General features: G+C 33.7%; 1 protein-coding gene across 9 annotated transcripts in view; it reads left to right on the top strand.

Moving 5' to 3' along the window:
• CCDC178 (coiled-coil domain containing 178) overlaps positions 1 to 21,418 on the top strand; it is a 452,006-nt gene that overhangs the window by 165,447 nt on the left and 265,141 nt on the right. For all 9 annotated transcript variants that reach the window (XM_032311014.1, XM_032311010.1, XM_032311011.1 and 6 more), the window contains 5 exons: positions 5,878 to 5,940; positions 7,420 to 7,581; positions 9,198 to 9,311; positions 15,689 to 15,834; positions 19,704 to 19,863. In XM_032311014.1, the coding sequence (XP_032166905.1) occupies positions 5,878 to 5,940; positions 7,420 to 7,581; positions 9,198 to 9,311; positions 15,689 to 15,834; positions 19,704 to 19,863 (645 nt within the window). The remainder of the gene's footprint in view (positions 1 to 5,877; positions 5,941 to 7,419; positions 7,582 to 9,197; positions 9,312 to 15,688; positions 15,835 to 19,703; positions 19,864 to 21,418) is intronic.

The raw sequence follows: 21,418 nt of genomic DNA on the forward strand, positions 1-21,418 counted from the left end.
CCATATGATGTCATTACAATATTATTAACTACATTCCCTATGCTATACTTTTCATCTCTATGACTTATTTATTTCACAACTGGAAATTTGTGTCTCTGAATCCCTCTCATATATTTCTTGCATCCACCCATGCTTCTCCTCCTCTGACAGCTACCAGTTTGTTCCCTGTATTTAAAAATTTGTTTCTCTTTGCTTGTTTTAAATTCCACATATAAGTAAAATCATGCGGTATTTGTCTTTCTCTGTCTGACATTTCACTTAGCATGATGTTTTCTAAGTCCATCCATGTTGGTAAAAATGGCAAGATTTCATCATTTTTTATGGCGAAGTTATATCCTGTTGCATATATGTATATCATATCTTCTTTATCCATTCACCTGTTGAAGGACGCTGAGATTGCTTCTATATCTTGGCTATTGTGATTAATGCTGCAGTGAACATAGGGGTACATGTATATTTTTGAGTTAGTGTTTTTGTTTTCTTGGGATAAATGCTTGATAGTAGAATTAGTGGATTGTATGGTATGTATATTTTTAATTTATTGGGGAACCTCCATACTCTTTTCCATAATGGTTGCACCAATTTATATTCTCACTGACAGCATATGAGGCTTCCCTTTTCTCCATATTCTTGTCAACACTTGTTATTTCTTGTCTTTTTGATTTTAGCCATTCTGCCTGGTGGAAAGTCATATCTCGTGGTTTTGACTTTCACTGAGGATTAGTGATATTGAGTATCTTTTCATGTGTCTGTTGGCCATTTGTATGTCTTCTTTGGAAACATGTCTATGTAGGTTTTCTGCCCATTGTTTAATATTATTTATTTTTTTTGGTATTTAATTGTAGAATTCCTTTATATACTTTGGATGTTACCCCTTATTGGATATAACATTGGAAAATATCTTTTCCAGGCATTCAATAGACATCCTTTCATTTTGATGATTTGTTTACTTTGCTGTGAAAAAAGTTTCTTATTTTGGTGTAGTCCCAATTGTTTATTTTTGCCTTTGTTTCTTTTGCTTGAGGAGACATATTCATAAATATGTTGCTCAGGCTGATGTATAAAAGATCACTACCTGTATTTTCTTTTAGGAGTTTTATTGTTTCAGGTCTCACATTTAGATCTTTAATCCATATTATTTTTGTTTTTGAGATAGTGGTTCAGTTTCACTCTTTTGAATGTAGTTGTCCAGTTTTTGTCAACATCATTTATTGAAGAGACTGCCTTTTCCTTATTACATATTTTTGCCTCCTTTGCCACAGATTAATTGACCATATAACCATTGGGTTTATTTCTGCACTGTTTATTCTGTTCCACTGCTCTATGTGTCTGTTTTTGTACCAGTTCTAAATTGTTTTGATTACTGTAGCTTTATAGTATATTTTGAAATCTGGAATTATGGTACCTCCAGCTTTGTTCTTTCTCAAGATTGCTTTGGTTACTAAGCTCTTTTATGATTCCATACAAATGTTGGGATTATTTGTTCTAGTTCTGTGAAAAATACAGTTGGTATTTTGATAGGGATTGCATTGAATCTGTAGATTAGTATTTTGTGTAGTATAGATATTTTAACAACATTTATTTTTCCCATTCATGAGCATGAGGTATCATTTCATTTGTGTTGTCTTCACTTTCTTTCACCAGTGTCATACAGTTTTTAGAGTATAGGTCTTTTGCTTTCTTGGTTAAATTTATTCCTGATATTTTATTATTTTTGATACAATTTTAAAATGAGATTGTTTTCTTAATTTTGTCTTCTGCTACTTTATTATTAATCTGTAGAAATTAACAGGTTTCTATGTATCATTTTGTATCCTGCAACTCTACTGTCTTCATTTATTAGTTCTAATAATTTTTAGTAGCGTCTTTAGGGTTTTCTATATATAGTATTATGTCATCGCTAAATAGTGACAAATTTACTTTTTCTTTAACCAATTTGGATACTTTTGATTGTTTTTTCTTGTCTGATTGCTGCAGCTGGGACTTTCAGTACTATGTTAAATGAAAGTGGTGATTGAGGAGATGCTTGCCTTGTTCTTGATATAAAGGAAAAGCTTTCAATTTTTCACCACTGAATATGATATGAGCTATTGGTTTGTCATGTATGGCCTTTATTATGTTGGAATATATTCTCTCTAAACTTACTTTGTTGAGAGTTTTAAATCATGAACGCTGTTGGATTTTGTCAGATGTTTTTTCTGCATCTGTTGAGGTCATCATATGGTTTTTATCCTTCATTTTGTGTTAGTGACATGTCATGTTGACTGATTTGTGGATATTAAACCAGTGCATATGGAGTACTTTATATACATTTGTAATCTATAGTTAATTAACATCATTTCTAAAAATAAGACTTAAATAAAATCACCAGATAACAAAGATGAATAGACTACTAAGATACATGTTAGGTGTGTTTATAACAGTTACATAATAACAATAGGAAAATATGCTCCAGGAGGACAAGAACTGTTTTGTACACTGCTACATCTCTATACCTAGAACAGTGCTTAAAACAAAGTAGGTACTCAGTAAATGTTTATGGAAAGAATGAATACATAGTTAACACATACTGGGAAAACTAAATACACAAATTTTCCAGTAATACAATAGTTGTTAAAATATGTGAGTACAAGGATAAATTGAAAATTCACTCAGTTTTTAATTTTAAAAAATGGAATTTTTTTAGTGAATGAGAAAGGTCTTACTAGGCTGACTCTACCAAAGTTAACAACTTTAATGCCTGGACCTAAAAAGAAATACAACAAAAAGTCACAATGCGTATCTCTGGGTTTGTGGATTCAGGTTATTTTAATTTTACTCTTTGTAATTTAAAAATGTTTCTAAAGATGGTGGGGTTATGGACATGGGGTGGGGGGCGGCGCAGTGTGTGCTGTAGTGAGTGCTGTGAAGTGTACCAGTTGCAAATTCTTTTGATTACTGTAGTACCCCTGGGGCTAAAAATACATTATATATTTATTAAAAAATTTTTAAAATTAAAAAAATGTTTCTAAAGGAAAAAAATCACATATTTTCATAGAAAAGAAAAATAAAATAGCACCCTTGTGTTTATTTTTTAAGAATCAGTTTTGGTTGTTGGACTTTTTCTTAGCATCCTGGCCACTAAACAGTACTTTAACAATGTAGAGCAGGAGCTGCTCTGCCCAACTCAGTTCTTTGCAGAAATACTAAATTTTTCTTTATGGTCATAACTCTTAATTTTAAAGTCTATTTATTTCAGTCCCTGGTCTTAGACCTTTTTAATAATTTGAGTTCTCCAACTTTTGTCTTAGGTCCCCTCCATCACTGGAAAGCAGACTGATGGTACTTCTTTGATTCTGAGCTTATATCAATTTTTATTTAGTATTAACACCTCTTTTCTCTTTAAAAGTGTGTTTCTGGACACATAGCATCCTTACATTGCTCTTCAGTTCTTGGACCTAGAATAGGTGTCTCTCCAGTAGAATAGCTCTTTGCTGCCACCTTCTGGTCTTTGGCTGCTAAAGCCAGGCAGCAGGTCAAAGGTGACTGTTTCTGTGTGGGCTGTTCCTAGCATCTGAAAATGCTCCCCCTTTTCTTTGGTTTCTTTCGAGCTCTTCACTGTGCTCTTTTGATATATTTTATTCTCCAAAACCAGAATTAACGAGTTGTTACAGAGACTTTATGTCTCCGAAGCCAAAACTTTATACTAACTTTTAGCAGAGAAAGCTTTTTTGATCTCCTTTCTAGAGAATATCAGAATATCAGAATATCTAGAATAGTAGAGGGGGCAGCCACAGCCTTTATGGATGAAGAAAGTACCCAAAGAAGTGATAAGCATGGAAGAGGTTGCCTTCCCCCAAAGCAGAGTAAGGTCTAACAGGAGAGAGTGTGGCTGTGTCTCAGTGGATGACCACAAGCAGCCACTTGCCAGATGCCTGAGAATTTGATGGAGGTTAAATGGAGTTTGAAGGGAGTTTCTGGGTAGAGAACTTGGCTGGAGGGTAAGCACCATTGGTCTTCTACATACCAGCTGGCAGCAATTCTGTGGAAAGAAGAAAATAACTGGAATCAGAACCAGGATGTGAAGCGCCTTACTGCAGCTTTGTAAGCCCCTCCACTGCCCTCTATTGACAAAGCCTAGCTTAACTCCAGCTGGCAAAAGAAAACTACATATACAGCTCCAGCATCTCAAATTAGAGTTAAGAGTGGATATAGAACTAAGAGGCAATAATTAGATGACTGGCACAAAGATGTAGTTCACATGCAAATTTCTCTAGTTTGGTTGATTTCTGTATGTAACTTAGCACCACACATTCCATTTATCTCATAACTTTTGAGTCTGCTTTCCTCTTCAACAAATTTGTTGAGAGCCTAGACCTGTTACTTTGGAGCTCTTACTCTGGATTTATTTTTTGTTCATTGTTAGATTCAGGTTAAACACTTTCAGCAGGAATATTACGTAGTTACAATATTGTGTCAGTGAAACATCACAAAGCATATGGTATAAGTTTGTCTCATTATTATTGATAGTAAGTTTGAACATTTGGTTAAAGTTATGACCAACAGATGTATTCATTTTCCTGTTGTAATTAATAAGTACTCAATTGAGCAAAATTTTAAGAACACATCGTTGCTTTGTTTCCAAATAAAGAGAATGTACTTCAATTTAGCATCTATGGTAATTCTTGGCTGAATCCATTATTGTAATAGTTGTGAAATGGCAATTGTTTTGGGCTTTCATTCCCTTTACAATGAACTGGCAATGAGAACTGAGAAGTCTAGCTCAAGCTGGGTTGCAGACCATGTTCATAAATGTGGCCCATTTTGATTCAGTTCTGTGATTCAGGCACTTACCTCTGCATTTCCTACCACTTCACCTGTTTCACCTGTCTCAGGAAAACACCCTTGTAGGCCTGGTTTCACTCTCCATCCTTAATATGCTGTTTATAAATACAAATATGTGTGATTATGGTATTTTAATGGATCTTGAGTTTCTCATTATATAAAGAGATTTTTTAAGAAACACAATTTTGAGTTTGAAAGAAACTTAAACTTTTACAGTTTAACTATCCAACCTTGGGATCAAAAGCAGTTTGTTGTTAATGCATTTATTCAACAAATTATTTATTTAGAAAATGTTTTTACAACTACTATATAACTCTGTCACTCTCCAGCCTCTCTTCTTGAACATTTTCAATAATAGTTCAGCTGGTATTGTACTTAGAAGACAACACGCTGTCTCTTGTGTTAAATCTACAGTATTATGTATCCATTTAATCCTGTTACTGATTTTAGCAGCTACGTGGTACATGTTGCATAATTAAAAGGCAGTATTTCTGATTGTGAGGTAATGTCAAGCATAACTATGGAGAGTTCAAATCTATCCACATATTTTTGAACCCTAACTTCGAAGGAATGATTTTTTTTTTTTTTAAGAAAAAAAATTTATTCTAGCCAAATGGAGAACCGGATCACATTTTACAAACTTCAGACTTAAATTATGTCTATTGTGTTTTAAAATTTAATGTGTGCCTCCGGAAAGTTATATTAAAAACAAACTGATTGTTATTTAAAAAGGTATTGAAGACTGGTTAGTTTTCCCTTTTTGGTTACCTTGATATTTTAGTTCAGGGTATAAAGTACAAACTGAACTGAACTCAAATTCTGTATTCTTTTTCTTGGGATTGTATCACTTACTAACTTTGCTTCAAATAACATCAGAAGTTTTGTTTGGCTTGTTGATGTTTTTTGTTTTTTTGTAATACTACATTTTAATGAATATTTTACTCTTTATTATAATATAAATAAGATGTATCTTGTTTTAGCAATTGTCTTTAATAAGGTTTTCTGATATTCTACAAATAAAACCTCCTTTTTTAAAATTTTGGTAATTTGTAGGGTAGAGAAGAATTCCTGAAAAAACTCACACGAGGTGAAGTAGCTAATGGAATGATGATTCAGGTAATCCTAATTTAGTTTCAATATTTTATTCTTCCTTTAATTTGCATTTTACTTAGCATTTTAAATTTGCCTGTAATGAGGCATCTTTTCACTACTTGGTTTGCAAGCCAGCAGTTTTCTCTCCTTAGCTGATGACAGTTGCCCTCTGTGTACGACTAGCAGTGTCTGATCATGCATAAAGAAACTGACCTCCCATACACATATCTCATTTTGTGGCTTAATGGGAATTTCTGCCAGTCTAGTAAAAGGGCAGTGAGATCTTATTCCTAAGTGTCTCTTTAGTTTGCTTTGTGATGATGTTATGTTTTCTTTACTTTTAGTGCCTTTCAATGGAATTTATTTAACACTGAAAGAAAAATATGCTACAATATTTCTTTTTTTTAAAACACTTTTATTTATTTATTTGGCAGAGAGAGACACCGCAAGAGAGGGAACACGAGCAGGGGGAGTGGGAGAGGGAGAAGCAAGCTTCCCGCTGAGCAGGGAGCTAGATATGAGGCTCCATCCCAGAACCCTGGGATCATGACCTGAGCCAAAGACAGACGGTGAACACCTGAGTCACCCAGGCGCCCCTGCTACGATATTTCCATATACAAATTTTGAAATTAAATTATTATATCTAGCAAAATCAATTTTAATTTTTTTTTTAATCTCTATCACCTGCATATGCTTTGGAATCAGGGTTGGGTGTTTTGATGCTTGGCATGTTTCTAGAATGCCTCCCTTTTGGAAATAAATAAATATTTAAAATTATGAAAATAAAATCAAGAGGCAAAATAGTCAAAAACAGTGTTATTTTATATACTTCTTTGAGATTATCTGGACCTCTGGCCTTCTTCCATGTAAACACTAATTGTGATTTCTTCTGTTAGGAAATTCGGTATTTTCAAACATATAAAAGCAGTGCTTTTCTATTTCTATATGCTGAAAATGCCAAATTTTCTGATTTATTTTTCTATGAATATATATGATCAGTAATTCCATAATCTTCTAACCCTCTCTGCTTCATATTTGTCATTAACTTCTTGTTCATTGGTTTTATTGGACCTTAGATGACAGGAATTACATATATTTCAATATTTGATGTTACTGTGCTTCTTAACCTTATTATCCTCCCATACTTACTTAAGAATGTTTGACTTTTTATTGTCTATATTAAAATTTTCTCTCATTTTTTTCTAATAATAATTGTGTATCATATAAATATGCTATATTCATACCTATTGCTTTTTATGGTGGCATATTTTTTTTTATTTTTAAATAGCAACAAAAATAACAGCCTGGCTCAGGATTGAGACTCAATAAACATTTATTTTTTTTAAGTTTTTAATTCCAGTTAGTTAACTCATAGTGAAATATTAGTTTCATGTGTACCATATAGGGATTCAGAAATTCTGTACAAATGTACTTTACAAATGTACTCCACAGTCCCCATGTTTAGGTAATTAATAACTGAATGAATTATTTAAAATCTGGCAGAAAAAACTGTATTCCATCCAAGAAGAACAGATACTTGAGAGGCGGGATCTTTTGGAAAATAAAGCAATGTGTACCCTAGCACTGGCAAAACTTGGGACACCTCTACTTCAACTAGAAGCAGATGCTATAAGAATCAGAACTATCCACAAAGAACATTCTGATGTAAGCATTTATAATTAATCCAGAAGCTAATTTCCAGGAACATTTAAGTCAACAAACCATGTATGTGATTTTACATTATTACTTGGAATATTATGATTTCACATAGAAAGACATAAAAGCATGAACAAAATATGTATTTTACGACCAAACAACTAATCTATAGTGGAACTACATAGCAAGACTATGAATGCTATTACCGGGAACCCCATACTCTATATTAGCGTGTACTTAGGCAAACAGTTTTCAAATAAAATGAGTAGTGATTTATTTGGTGTGATTGCCCACTATGTTAAATTTAATTCAAAGTCTTTACTGCTTGTTAATAAAATGCTAAAGCTATGTTTGCTCAAATGTAAAATATAATGCATCTTGACATTTTTATGGCAAATATTTGATGTATGTAGAAGAAGTTAAGACACCTAGGATGAAAAATAAAGCAAATGTCGATAAAATATTTTCAAAACAACAAGTTTATGGCAGTAACTGATATTGCTAGCCCTTCCCAAAGAAAAATTAAGTAGAAAAATATGTATGCATCATGTCATTAGTCTTTTGGAAAAGTAGAGGGTGTGGTAAGAGTTATATATTCTTGTCCTTAGATGCAGGGAGGACATACATATATTCATTTGGGCCATTTTGGCAACAGGATTTTTTTTTCTTTGTAAATGATGATGTAATTTTATATTCTGAGTCTTTAAAAATTTTCGGCTTTTTTAAATTTAAAAAACTTTATGATTTAGAAAATGTTCCCATTATGAAAGTTTATTTTGATCTTCAAAGTCTCCCTATGAAATGGCCAAGACAGAGTTTATCTGGATCACAGACTTCAGAAAACTTGGGCCTAAATGTGTGAAGCAGCTTGTACAAGGCCATAAAACATGGCAACAAACAAATTCTGAGTATACTACTATACTCAGGGCTCTTAATTGCTTATCCTAGAGCTCATGTAATGAATATATAACCAGTACTAACACCTAGTGAGATAAATGATTTTAATAATGGCTCCTCCTTACATTAGTGATGGAAATTTATTAATTGCTTCAAAAGGCTCAGTATAATCATCTGAGTTTAATGAATTCCTGCAAAGATTAATGACTTTTATTCCCCCTTATTTTCTAATAGCCATTGTTTTATCTCATCTTATACTTGGGTAATCATTTTTGTTTTTATTATGTTTTAAGTTTATAAATTATAAGAACTATCAATGTAACACAAACTCTTGAAAACAATAAGTTTTTGTGTACTTTTGGTAATGATTGCTAACAATTTGTATTTGAAGTTTCAGTTTTGGTTAAGATATTTTAAATGTCATGGTGAAAACTTGCAGTTTCTTTGTGAGTTTTTTAGTTTTTTTATTTAGCTAAAATTGGTTAGGTTTTTGTTTTCTCCAATAATTCATAATGGAATATTGGGATGTGGATATCATAATATGTTTTTGTAATTCATGTTTGATGGTCCTTTGGTGGTCCTTTTCCCTTTTCCCTTTTCCCATATATATATATATACACATATATATATATAGTTATTATTAATATAGCCACTTGGAAACTATTTGGTCTAACCTGGGATAATTGGATTGCAAATGTTACACATCTTAATTTCTGAATGTCTTCTAGATATTAAATGATATAATTGAGAGGAGAGACTATGTTAAAAGAAACGTGGAAAGAACTAAGCAAAAATTACGAAGAAGGGGGAAGAAAACTCGTGATGCAATAACAGAAACTGAGGTAAGAAATTTAACATAAAAAATAATTTTGAATTTACAACTTCTTTATGTCAATGAAAACTTTTCAAGCAAATTTATTTTAGGTGGATGCCTCTCATTTCTAATTGGTTACAGTAAGTAGTTTCTATACACATACACACACATACACGCACCATACATGCACACACAAACAGTCTCTGTGTCTTCATTTTTTCTCTTACAGTGGTTTTCCCATTGTACTAGTGCATCCTCCTGTAAACCTATCCTACAAAGTAGGGGTAAGGATTTGTATTGTATTAAATAGTACTGTGTTTCTACAGATGGGACCAATATACAGACTGAAACATCTGTTAATATCTGACATCTCAGTTACCCTCAAGCTGGTGTATAGGCAGCATGAACAAGTAATCATATATCAAAAGGGCTTCAGGGATTTTTCCAAATTAGAAATATTTTCTCCTTGAAAATCTTCTTCTCTTTAATATTCTGTCTTTAGAGAATCTCTGGGTATGGGGAAGTAGAGACAGTCCATTGTCTTTAACTTGCTGTACTTTGGATATACTTTAAAGGTAGCACCAAGTGGATTTGTTGGTGGACAGCATGTTGGCTATGAGATAGAGGTGTAATCATATCACTTTTTTTTTTCCAGGATCAGGTTGGGTTTTTTTTAATATAATTTTTTATTTTTTTCTTAACATATAATATATTATTAGCCTCAAAGGGTACAGGTCTGTGAATTGCCGAGTTTACACACTTCATAGCATATTCCTTCCCCAATGTCCATAACCCCACCACCCTCTCCTTACCCCACTGTACTAAGCCACAAAAGAAATGTAAGCATTATCAAGGAAAATAGTAGTAATAATAACACCAGATACTGTTTTTTTGCATGTTCTCTGTATACCAAGCACTATTATAAGTGCTCAGACACATTAACTCATTTAAATTTCATAATAACTCTGTGAAGTTTATGCTATTATTATCCCCATTCTACAGTTGAAAAATCTCATATCTTATTTTCGAATTAGCTTGTTCAGTTTCACACAGCTCATTAATGGAAGAGTTGAGATTCACTAAATCCAGCACTGGCCTTAGAGTCTATACTATTATATTATTCTGGTCAGATCATACAGGTTACTTTTGTTGAATACAATGAAGCAAAATCATAACTCAAAAAAAAATAAAATAAAATAAAACAAAAAAGAAAACAGATTACTTGAAATATTTTTTAAATTACTTTTTTTCATCATTTGTATCTGTGTTAAGGAATATTTAGAAGCACAAATTGTTTACAAATGATTGATGATGAACTATACAGCAAAAATTACAGAACAGGCCAAGGTAATACATTAGTGTTACCAATAAATTATCTCGGTAAGAAAAACTTGAAGTACCTAGCATACCTTATATAATTTATTTATAAAATACAAATAATGGAAACTGGATAAAGAGGGAAAATCACAACAAAAGTAGAATAAAAATTACAGAATAAATGTAATTTGTCTATACCACTGACCACAAGAACAAGCACAGGGGCACTTGGGTGGCTCAGTCGGTTAAGCCTCCTACTGTTGATTTCAGCTCAGGTCATGATCTCGGGGTTGTGAGATTGAGTCCCTCGTTAGGCTCACCTGAGGTTCTCTTATGCCCTCTCCATGTGCCCCTCTCTCCTAGCTTGCATGTATGCATATTCTCTCTCTAAAAGCAAAAAAGAACAATAACAACAACAACAACAAAAAGACAAAACAACAACAACAAAAAAAACATGCCCAGATACTTTGCAGGCCCCCCCACAAAGATGAGATGCAGACCATAAGAAAGTATAGAAAACTTCTAAATTCACTCTGTAATAGTATAATTCTGAAACTGTAACTGAAAAATACTAGCTTGAAAAAAAATCTAAAGAAAAAAAAATCTAAAGCAAAATCTAAAGGAAAATCTAAAGAAAATCTAAAGAAAAAATCTAAAAAATCTAAAGAAAAAATCTAAAAAAAAAATCTATAGGTGGTGTCACTTATGAACTCAGATGACAAACTCTGTTATCAGTGAACTGAATTTTTACAGTGTATTATGCAAAGTAACATTCCTTTGAAGAATGTGAAGATCAGGGTGGCTCAGTTGGTTAAGCCGCTGCCTTAGGCTCAGGTCATGATCCCAGGGTCCTGGGATTGAGTCCCACATCGGGCTCCTTGCTCAGCAGGGAGCCTGCTTCCCCCTCTCTGCTGCCTGCCTCTCTGCCTACTTGTGATCTCTCTCTCTGTCAAATAAATAAATAAAATCTAAAATTTAAAAAAAAAAAAGAATGTGAAAATGAGTCAGCATAAACAAATGTACAGCTGACACTTGAAAAATGCAGGGTTTAGGCTGTGCCACGTGTAACTTTTGACTCCCCCAAAACTTAACTTCTAATAGCCTGTTATTGACTGGGAGCTTTGCTGATAACAGATAGTTGATTTACAAATAATTTTTATGCTATAGATATTATATACTGTATCTTTATGTTAAAGTAAGCTAGGCAAAAAAATGTTATTAGGAAAATCATAAGGAAGAAAAAATACATTTACAGCAGTGTGCCGTTAAAAATCTGCATGTGAGCAGACCTGCAAGTTCAAACCTGTGTTGTCCAAGGATCAACTGTACTACTATGATTCAGTACATTTTCAGAAATGAAAGACAACCTAAAATATTTAATAAAACACTATAGCCACTAATGATTTTCAGAAAGACTTAACTATCTAGAAATAGAATGAAAACATCCTTACCTTGATAATGTGTCATAGTGTTTCTACCAGTATTTTCCAGCTAACGCTCTACTTAGTGGTGAAAGATTAAAAGTGTTTCCATTAAAATCAGGAACAAAAACATTCAGACAAGTTTCTACTACTCAGCATACTACTGTTATTGACAACAAATTATTTTTAACAAGTCACAAAGGAAAAATCTATGTGTCGAACACGGCAATGGAAAACCACCCAGTTCTCATGTCCACATCTAAATACTAGTTTAAAAAATATTAACTAAAAATGGCCAAAGGTGGTATGTTTAATAAATATAACAAATTTCAATGAAGAATATGAGCTAACACATTCTTTGTGTGTGCTCTCACTATTATAGAAGGTACTAGGAGCTGAAGGGCTAGAGAAGAGCTCATTTTCTTTTTTTGTCCTTCAAATAAGTTTGTCTTTCCAATCACTGTTAAGCACTTAAGATATATTAAACATTTTTGAAATTTGCCAGAATTGGAGAAGTAAAAGGAGAACTTTGTTCACTCAAAAAGTTCGTCATCTTGTTGGGTAACAGACAAGGACATAGAGAGCATTAATACGCTCTGACCAAAGCCATGACAGCAGTATAATGAGGTGGAAGAGTGTCATGGAGGAGGAAACCTGACTGAACTGAGGGAACTGGGGAAGGTTTTTCAGAGGTTATATCTAAAAATGATAATTACTAGTAGAGTAAATGAAGGTTAAATACTTACAGTACCATGCTGTTGTGGAGTACAGATGAAACACAAAAAGCCTTAAAAAATTATTGTCACTGGAGATGATTCTTCTTCTTCCTATTATTATTATTATTATTATATAATTTTAAAATTGATGAAGAAATGAAGTAAGGGCATTTTAGAAACAGGTGCTGTTTGAAAAGCAAAGATATGGAATAGTGCTATGTGTTTGTGGAATTGCAAGTAGTTTGGTATGACCAGAGAGCAGGGTACCCATTATAAGAGAGAAAAGAGATGAAGCTAGTGAGATGGGCAACACACAGATGAAGAAATGGCTCATGTGCCATGCTGTTGAACTCCAAAATGTTGTAATGTCAAACATTGTTAATAGCATTTATTAAGTACTTTGATGCTGATAGGGGTACAAGCCATACTATAGACCCTATTTCTGTCTTCTAAGAACTTAAGTTCTAAGACAAATATTTTTTAAGACAAATAATTCTATCTTTTACTGTGCATAAGCATTTCAGTCATGGGCCAAGCTAAACTTGGGCTATTACTGAATTTTTACTCTTTTAACCCCAGTTTAAATCTTGGGCATAGATTCTAAACTTATTATGTTTAGATAATTTAAGAAATAAATCTTAAATAAAAATCTTAAAATCCTAAAATTCTTAATCTAAAATCTTTTTTAAAATCTTAAATAAAAATTAAAAATACAATTTGAAGTTAATAATTCAGAATTTGAATATAATCTTTATTACCTAATATTTTTTAAATATGTGACTTGAAAATTTTAGGAAGATAAGGAAATGATGAAAAATGTTTTATAATAAAACATTTATTAACTGCAGTTCAGATTTTTAGATTCTTCCCGGTCTGGACATGAAAGTACTCTTGGGTTGGAAAACCTCCAAATTCCTGAAACCTGTGTCCCCCAGGGCTAGAGAAAGAAATAAGCCAAAGAATGGTCATTTAATGTCATTAAATGTGTGTTCTATGCCTTTATTCCCTTTTGTACTGATGGCACTTCGGCATTTATCAAAAGACTTACAAATGGCTATTGGGGGTAGGGGACAAACTTCTGCTCATTGCACGTGTGCAGGTTTGTACTCCTGATTGACACATGACATCTAACTGCTTCTCTCTAGACTCAGCTCACTATAATGATGTTTCTGATATTTTTGATGCCATGGACAGCAATGTGCTGTTCACGTTTACCAAAGCCTCACTGATGGTACCTATTAAAGTGGCAAAAGACCATTTTTGGCTTTTCATTGCTGTCTGCAGGAAACGCACTGTCTCCTTCTGTCCTTTAGTGTAGAGTCTTCTGACACCACCTTCAGCACAGCTGAACTGGCTGGTATGGTCTAAGTTGTTGATACCATTGCTTCTGATGTCTTCTGAGTTTCCTGTGGGAATCTTTCTTCAAGATTAAGGCATGAATTATGGAATCTGACCTAAAATTCAAACTTAGTGGTAGCATGATGTACCCAGAGCTGCCCATCCTCTTCGACTCCTACTTACTTACTTTATTCCATACTAGTACTTCTTCACACTTTGTGGGGGTGGGGAATTGACTTTTTTCCCCAGTAATAATCTAATAGCCTATTGGTCACATTGAAGAATCCTAGTAAACCATCTTTCAGCTACATTCAGATGTTAAAAACAAGCAAACCAAAAAACCCTCATTTATCAGTAGACTAATTCCAGAACTTTCAGAAAAAGAAACAAAGGGAAAGTATGAAAATGCAAATGCAGTACACAGTGTTGAAAGTCATGGTCAAATAGCAGAGTTTTATAGGAAAATAAATATAAAAGTTTAGCCTTTCTTCTTGAAATCTGTAAGAGCAGAGAAAGAATCAGAGAGCATATGGGGGAAAGTGGAAGAAAATAGGAGCAAAGGGAGCAGTTGATATCTGAAATCATTTGGGAGAGTAGCGCTAATTAGAAGCCATGCCAAATGTGGGGAACAGCATTCAGTAAATCAGTCATCCAATCAGTAAATCATTCAGTCAATACGAAAATCAACAGTGATGAAAGGATCATGCAAAAAATAGATGCAAAATCAAATCTTCAGTTTGGACTTGCACAAGCCAGCTTTGGGAAAGTATACTGGTATTAAACATTGACTTGTTTTGTTTGAAAGATCAGGACCATGTATATCCTTGCCCACCTTCATTGTACATGTTTGAGAACTAGTAACCACATGTTTATATATTTTTTAAGACTTTATTTATTTGAGAGAGAGAGAGAAAGAGAGAGGGACGTCATGAGCAGGGAGAGGGGTGGAGGCAGACTTTCCCACTGAGCAGGGAGCCCCATGTGGGACTTGATCCCAGGACTGAGGTCATGACCTGAGCTGGAGGCAGACACTTAACCAACTGAGCCACCCAGGCACCCCATCCACCTGTTTATATTTTGAAAGGACATGCCCTTAAGGTGTCGTTATATTGGAGTATGTGGAGGGGAAGACAGTAAGGGTAGAGAGAGGAAAATGGAGACAGAGGAAGAGAGATGTGGTGAGAGAGACATATAGTTCTAAGCCATCTTTTAAAGATTTTATTTTTTTATTTATTTGAAAGAGATAGAAAGCACAGGAGCAGGGGGAGTGGCAGGCAGAGAGAGGGAGAAGGAGAAGGAGAAGCAGACTTCCCAGTGAGTAGGGAGTCTGATGTGGGGCTCGATCCCAGGACCCTGGGGTTGTGACCTGAGCTGAGGGCAGACGCTTAACAACTGAGCCACCCAGGCACCCCTCTAAGTCATCTTTTAGACAATCTTATCTGATAAAACTATGGAGAAGAGAAAGAACATAAACCTAAGTTGTTATTTATACTGTTAACAAGTTTCTATTTGCTTTTAATTATTTATGTGGCCAAATGTAATTGTGTCCTTAAGTTGCAAGGATTTGAAAATTCTAGTATTTAAAATAAAACATCCTTTAATTTCTTTTCCAGGAAAAACACTCAATGATTTTTAGAGAAATAGAGAACACAAAAAGTAAAACGATTATTTATCTTGCAAAAATAGATGAGTTGAATAAGAACTTAAAAGAAAAAGAGAAAGAAAGTAATATTTTTGCTCAGACACTTGAGAGTTTAAAGTAAGTACTTAAATTTTATCAAAATATTAAGTATTCAATATATTATTTTTAAAAGAGATAAGGTCAAATTTCTTTAAGGTTTATTCTTAAAATGGTCCATTATTTTCCATCATTATTTGATGCAGAGTATACATGTGATATTTGATCATTTTGGCTTAAAAACATGAATTGTGGGGGCGTCTGGGTGGCTCAGTCAATTAAACATCAGACTCTTGGGCTCAGGTCTTGATCTTAGGTTTGTGACTTTAAGCCCCACATTGGGCTCTACCTAGATGTAGAGCTTACATTAAAAAAAAAAAAAAGCATAAATTAAATTCATTTTTTTATTATTTCCCTGGGTTTACTTTTACTTGAATAACTGGGAATGCTTATTGTTTTCCAAGTATGAGAACTTATATTAATTATGAAATTGATAATCTTTCCCACAAATTTCAGTATTACTCACAGGACATGGTTAATAATATATGCTTTTTCACCCAAACTCTTTTGGTAAGTTTTGAAGTAATCCTTTAGAAACAGATATTCTACAAAACCTTATGTAATTTGTTCATATTTACTGTCTTCAGAAACCTCTTATTTGGTCCCTTTATTAATCAGGGGCAAGGGTTACCTAGCAAGGGTTAGTAAGGTTTTTTACTCAAAGAATGTTCATACTCTAAGACCTTTGGTGTTTCCTAAGACCCTCACTTAGAACTTACATACTCTTCCTTTATTCCTTTTGGTTCTTATTATCTGTTTTGTAATATGTTGCGAACAGAGCTTGAAGGACTACAGGAAGGACATGCATTGGTCACATTTAGGAATTACAGTTTGATTCAAATAAGAAGGCTAACACAGCATTAACAAAATCATAGCACTTGAGGGATAAAATGTCAGAAAAACAGTTACCCACAGCTTGATTACCATACTATAATGTCAAGTCAAGTCAGTTCACTCAACAAGGATTTATTTAGCTGTTACTATGGGGTAAAAGCTTATGTTCAAAATGATCATTCAGCTTTATCTGAAAGACATAAAATCATATTCAGTATATCATGTAAGAAAGCAAGGAAATGTTTATTTTCAAAGATATTCGCATTATTTGACATCTGTAAGAATATTTTGAGGCTTAGTGATATGTCTAAAATTTTATAGTTCACATTAGACTTATAAAGGTTTAGTTTAAGTTTAGATTATAAGGAGTTTGGTTTAAGATTTAGTTTAAGAATTGTTATTATTTCAGTTATAACATTTTCTTCTATTCTGTGGCTATATTACATTGCCTTTGGGACAAGAGTGGCCACCATGTCCTAGTGAAACAGTTCCCTCTCTGAACCTGACAAAACTTTGCTTTCTCCCAGGAAAGGGAGAAAATGAATAATTGATCCTGTGACATTATTTATAGCTCTATTACTTTACAATGACTATGGATAATGTCAAATAATATTTAAAGATACCATTTTTTGACTTCCTAATGTGCCAGGCACTTTGTGGGCAATCTGTGTACTTCATCTTATCCAGTTCTCACTGCAAATTCTTAAATTATGTAATAACATTCTCATATGAATACTGAGGAAACAGAAGCTCAGGGAAATTAAATGATTGTCTTTGTACAGATAATCAGTGGTTAAAGTCAGCTCCAGTTTAGGTCCATCTCATTCCAAAGCATGTGCCCTTAAAACTGTCCATACTGACTCACTAAACTAGGGTTGGAAAGAAGATTATTGCAAATAAACTACATTAGTAATAATCTACTGTTATTTTCAATAGGTGACCATATCAAGTTAATCATTATTTATTAAGAACCTACAGTGTGCCTAGAGCCAGACACGAAGAAGGACAAAGAAATGACAAATGGGAAAATGTACCTTTGACTATCTGAAGATAATTTTAGAAATACAAACTTGCATATGCAAAATGATTAAAATATGATGATTAGAGTAATAGCAATTGAAGCTGTCCTTGACTCTGATTTTTACAACTGTTTCTTAAGTAGAATGTGAAAGGATTTAGGGCCAGACCCATAGGACTTCAGAGTTTATTCTTTTTATCATTATGAGAAAGGAAACACTGTTTTCATGCACAGATATACACATAAGCATGTATGGTCTATATAATATATGTGTGGGTATAATTAACTAATAAAAATGCTGCCTTGAATATAATCCAAACTCAAAATACTTAGTGTGGAGAACAAAGTATATGTGGTCAAAATATAGAGATGTTTGCTGGGAGTAACTGTGAGGTTTTTTGGCTCTCGTCATACTAGCTCTTCCCCATGTAAATTTCATGGTTTCTTTGTTCCATAATATTGATATTAGTGAGTATTTATATAGGATGTATTTATATAGGATGTCACATAAGAATTTTGGATGTTTTGGGTATAAATGATGAAATGGAACAGACTTGAGCAAGGCAGATAAAAGGGAGGGACCTTATTCTATTCAGAAGGAGAGGCTCACATCTAAAAATGTGAACAAAAAACATTGTTTTCAAATTTTTGGTAATAGCCATAGTAGGGAAAGAGAGAAAAAAAATGCATATTTAGTGTTGAGCTGCTGAATCAAATAGAGTAAGATAAAACTGGATTTGCATTCTGGTACTGCTGTTTACTAAGTGGCTTATATAAGCTAATTATGGTAAAGTTTAGTTTCCTCATCTGTAAATTGCTATAATGATTATACTTTCATAGGATTTTGTTGTATTAAATAAGATATTATATTCAGCATGGTTTAACATTTCAGCCCCCACCAAAAAAAACTTTAGTTCTGCTGCCTTATTAGGTAACTGTGCAGATGACTCAGTTTTCTATACCAGCAGAGATAAAAACAAATAAGGGTAACATAGGACAGTGCTGCACTTCTGCAGCTCTTTATTCTGCCCTCTGTGTTACTGATCAACTTTGGCAATTATTTCTAAAGCACGTTCATTTTCATTATTGTTTTTACCACTTTCTTATGCTTTTTCTATTAGTGTTGTTATTTAAATAAAAACCATTTAATATCTGTCTCAGCATATACTTAGTTACAAATGACAAAATACACCCACCTAAGCACAAACAAACATGTTCACACAACAGCTTAAATTAAACAATTGGGGAATGTGTCGTCTTATTACAGAGACTCTTGGGTAGGGTAAGCTGCAGAATTGGTTGACATTAGTGAATCAACAGCTCAACCCTAGGTACTCATTTTTTTTCTCTCTCCACAGTGTCCATTGTCATCAAGTTTGAAAACATGACTCATTCACATTTAGTGGGTGTTGAGCCTTTTCTACATGCAGTTAGGTCCTTGTCTTTCATCTTATTAAGCTATGGTAGTATTTATGTTCACATCTAAATAATTAGCCACATGCTAATTGGCTTAATCTAATTAGAATGTATCTTTGGTGTTATATGCTGCATGGAGGAGGGGTTCTTTTAGAACGGCAATGAAATAGAGGCATGCTGTGTAGGCAACCAAGAGAATCCACTAAATTTCTCCAGAGATTTTCTTACAACTGAATCATTTAGACATATCTCTATGGAAGTTGGCCTATGGAAAGAACTAGGGAATTTTTCCAAAGCCCTTCAGTTCTGAGACTTTTTAATATTTGCTCTTTTAAAATATATCATAAATGTATCTTTTTTTAAAATATTTTATTTATTAATTTGACAGAGAGAAATCACAAGTAGACGGAGAGGCAGCCAGAGAGAGAGAGAGAGATAGGGAAGCAGGCTCCCTGCTGAGCAGAGAGCCTGATGCGGGACTCGATCCCAGGACCCTGAGATCATGACCTGAGCCGAAGGCAGTGGCTTAACCCACTGAGCCACCCAGGCGCCCCTATCATAAATGTATCTTAAAAAATAAAATATGATTTGATTAATGGCAAATACAATTCTTTCTTCATAGGAATGAATTTATAACCATGAGGTATAAAAAGGAGCAGGCACAAGCAGTGTTTGATCATCTCATAAGTGAAAAAAAAATCTATGAAGAGAAGCTCTATGAGGAAGAGCAGAGATATCGAACACTAATTACCATGAGGCAAAAAACTCTGGCAGATATTAAAGTGAGTATTATTTTTGGACTGTCTTAGAATGAAAGAAATACAGTGATAGTCAAACTAGCAAGTAGTCTGAGGCACTCATTTCTTATCTTGAAGCAAAGATTTAAATTCTAAAAACTTTTGGGTGCCTGTGTGGCTCAATTGTTGAGCCTCTGCCTTCAGCTCAGGTCATGATCCCAGAGTCCTGGGATCGAGCCCTGCATCAGGCTCCCTGCTCAGCAGAAAACCTGCTTCTCCCTCTCTCACTCCTCCTGCTTGTGTTCCTTCTCTTGCTGTCGCTCTCTGTTAACTAAATAAATAAAATCTTTAAAAAAAAATTGTAAAAACTTTTAAAGATGTATGTAATATTGTATACATGTATAAGCTATTTTTGATCCTAATATTTATATCACCATTATTATATATATTTATATACTCAATTACTTTTCTTCATTTTTACATTTTCAAAGACACTGTTTAATCCATTTTAAAAGATGGAGGAAATATATACCTTAAACAAGTATGTCAGTGAATGAACATACCATCTGTAGTGCTATTTCTGTGATCCTTCCTACAGAAAAGTATTAATAGAGGAACAATACTTTTATTAATAATAGTGCTAATAATAGTACTATTAATAATAGTGCTAATACTCTTCCATTTTACATATGGCCATTACATAGAAAAGGGGTATTTTGGGAGGAGGGGGCCTAAAAATATGGAAATAATTGGTGCCATCTAGTGGCAATAAATGATGCCTTCTCTTAGAGAAGTTCCTGAAATCTCAAGATTTGTGATATATGAATGGACTGGAGAGGCTTAGACTCAATTGCACACCTCAAAAAGAGAAGGCTTAAGTTATTTACTGATTTAAGCATCACTCTCTACCTCATATTTTATCACAGCAGTAGAATTAGCTGTTTGAATTCAACCACATTTTCCAATTGTACTGGTGCTGAGAACACAGTGGGATCTCAATAATCATTTATTGACTGGCATTTCAGCACTTTAATGGAACAATAATAATTAGTGAAATGGCAAAATATGGTCAGCAGGAGAGAGACAAAGAAAAAATTCCTGTATAACTAGCCTTTCAAAAATGGAGATTTTTATTTTTTTCATCCAAAATTTTGTCTCTGCTGTCCCATTCTGAAATGTACTTAACCTCCAGCTACTTGCCACATCACCTGGTTTTGTGTTTTGTCCTTGGTACCTGTCTCTATCTGAACTTGTTTTGTTCATTTGTTTTTACTTGTTTGTTGTCTGCCTGCATCTTGCAGTACTGACATATTGTCAGTGAGGACAGATTTTCTGTCACGTTCTTCTGTGTATCCTAAAAGCTCAGAACTATGCCTGGCGTAAGGGAGGCACTCAGTGAATACTCATTGAATGACTGAATGAATAAATGGATGAACATATGCTTTTTTGGTAATTTTGCTGTCCACTTGCATAATAATGCCTAAAAGCAGAAGCATTTCAGAGATACTTTCCATACTGTGCCAGCCTGATACTTTAGTTGAATACTCATGTTGTATGCAAAATCTGAACGTCTCCCTTTCTCTTTCTCATTCCCCCTCTC

The sequence above is a fragment of the Mustela erminea genome, chromosome 13, assembly GCF_009829155.1.
Source record: "Mustela erminea isolate mMusErm1 chromosome 13, mMusErm1.Pri, whole genome shotgun sequence".
Classification (NCBI taxonomy): Eukaryota; Metazoa; Chordata; class Mammalia; order Carnivora; family Mustelidae; genus Mustela; species Mustela erminea.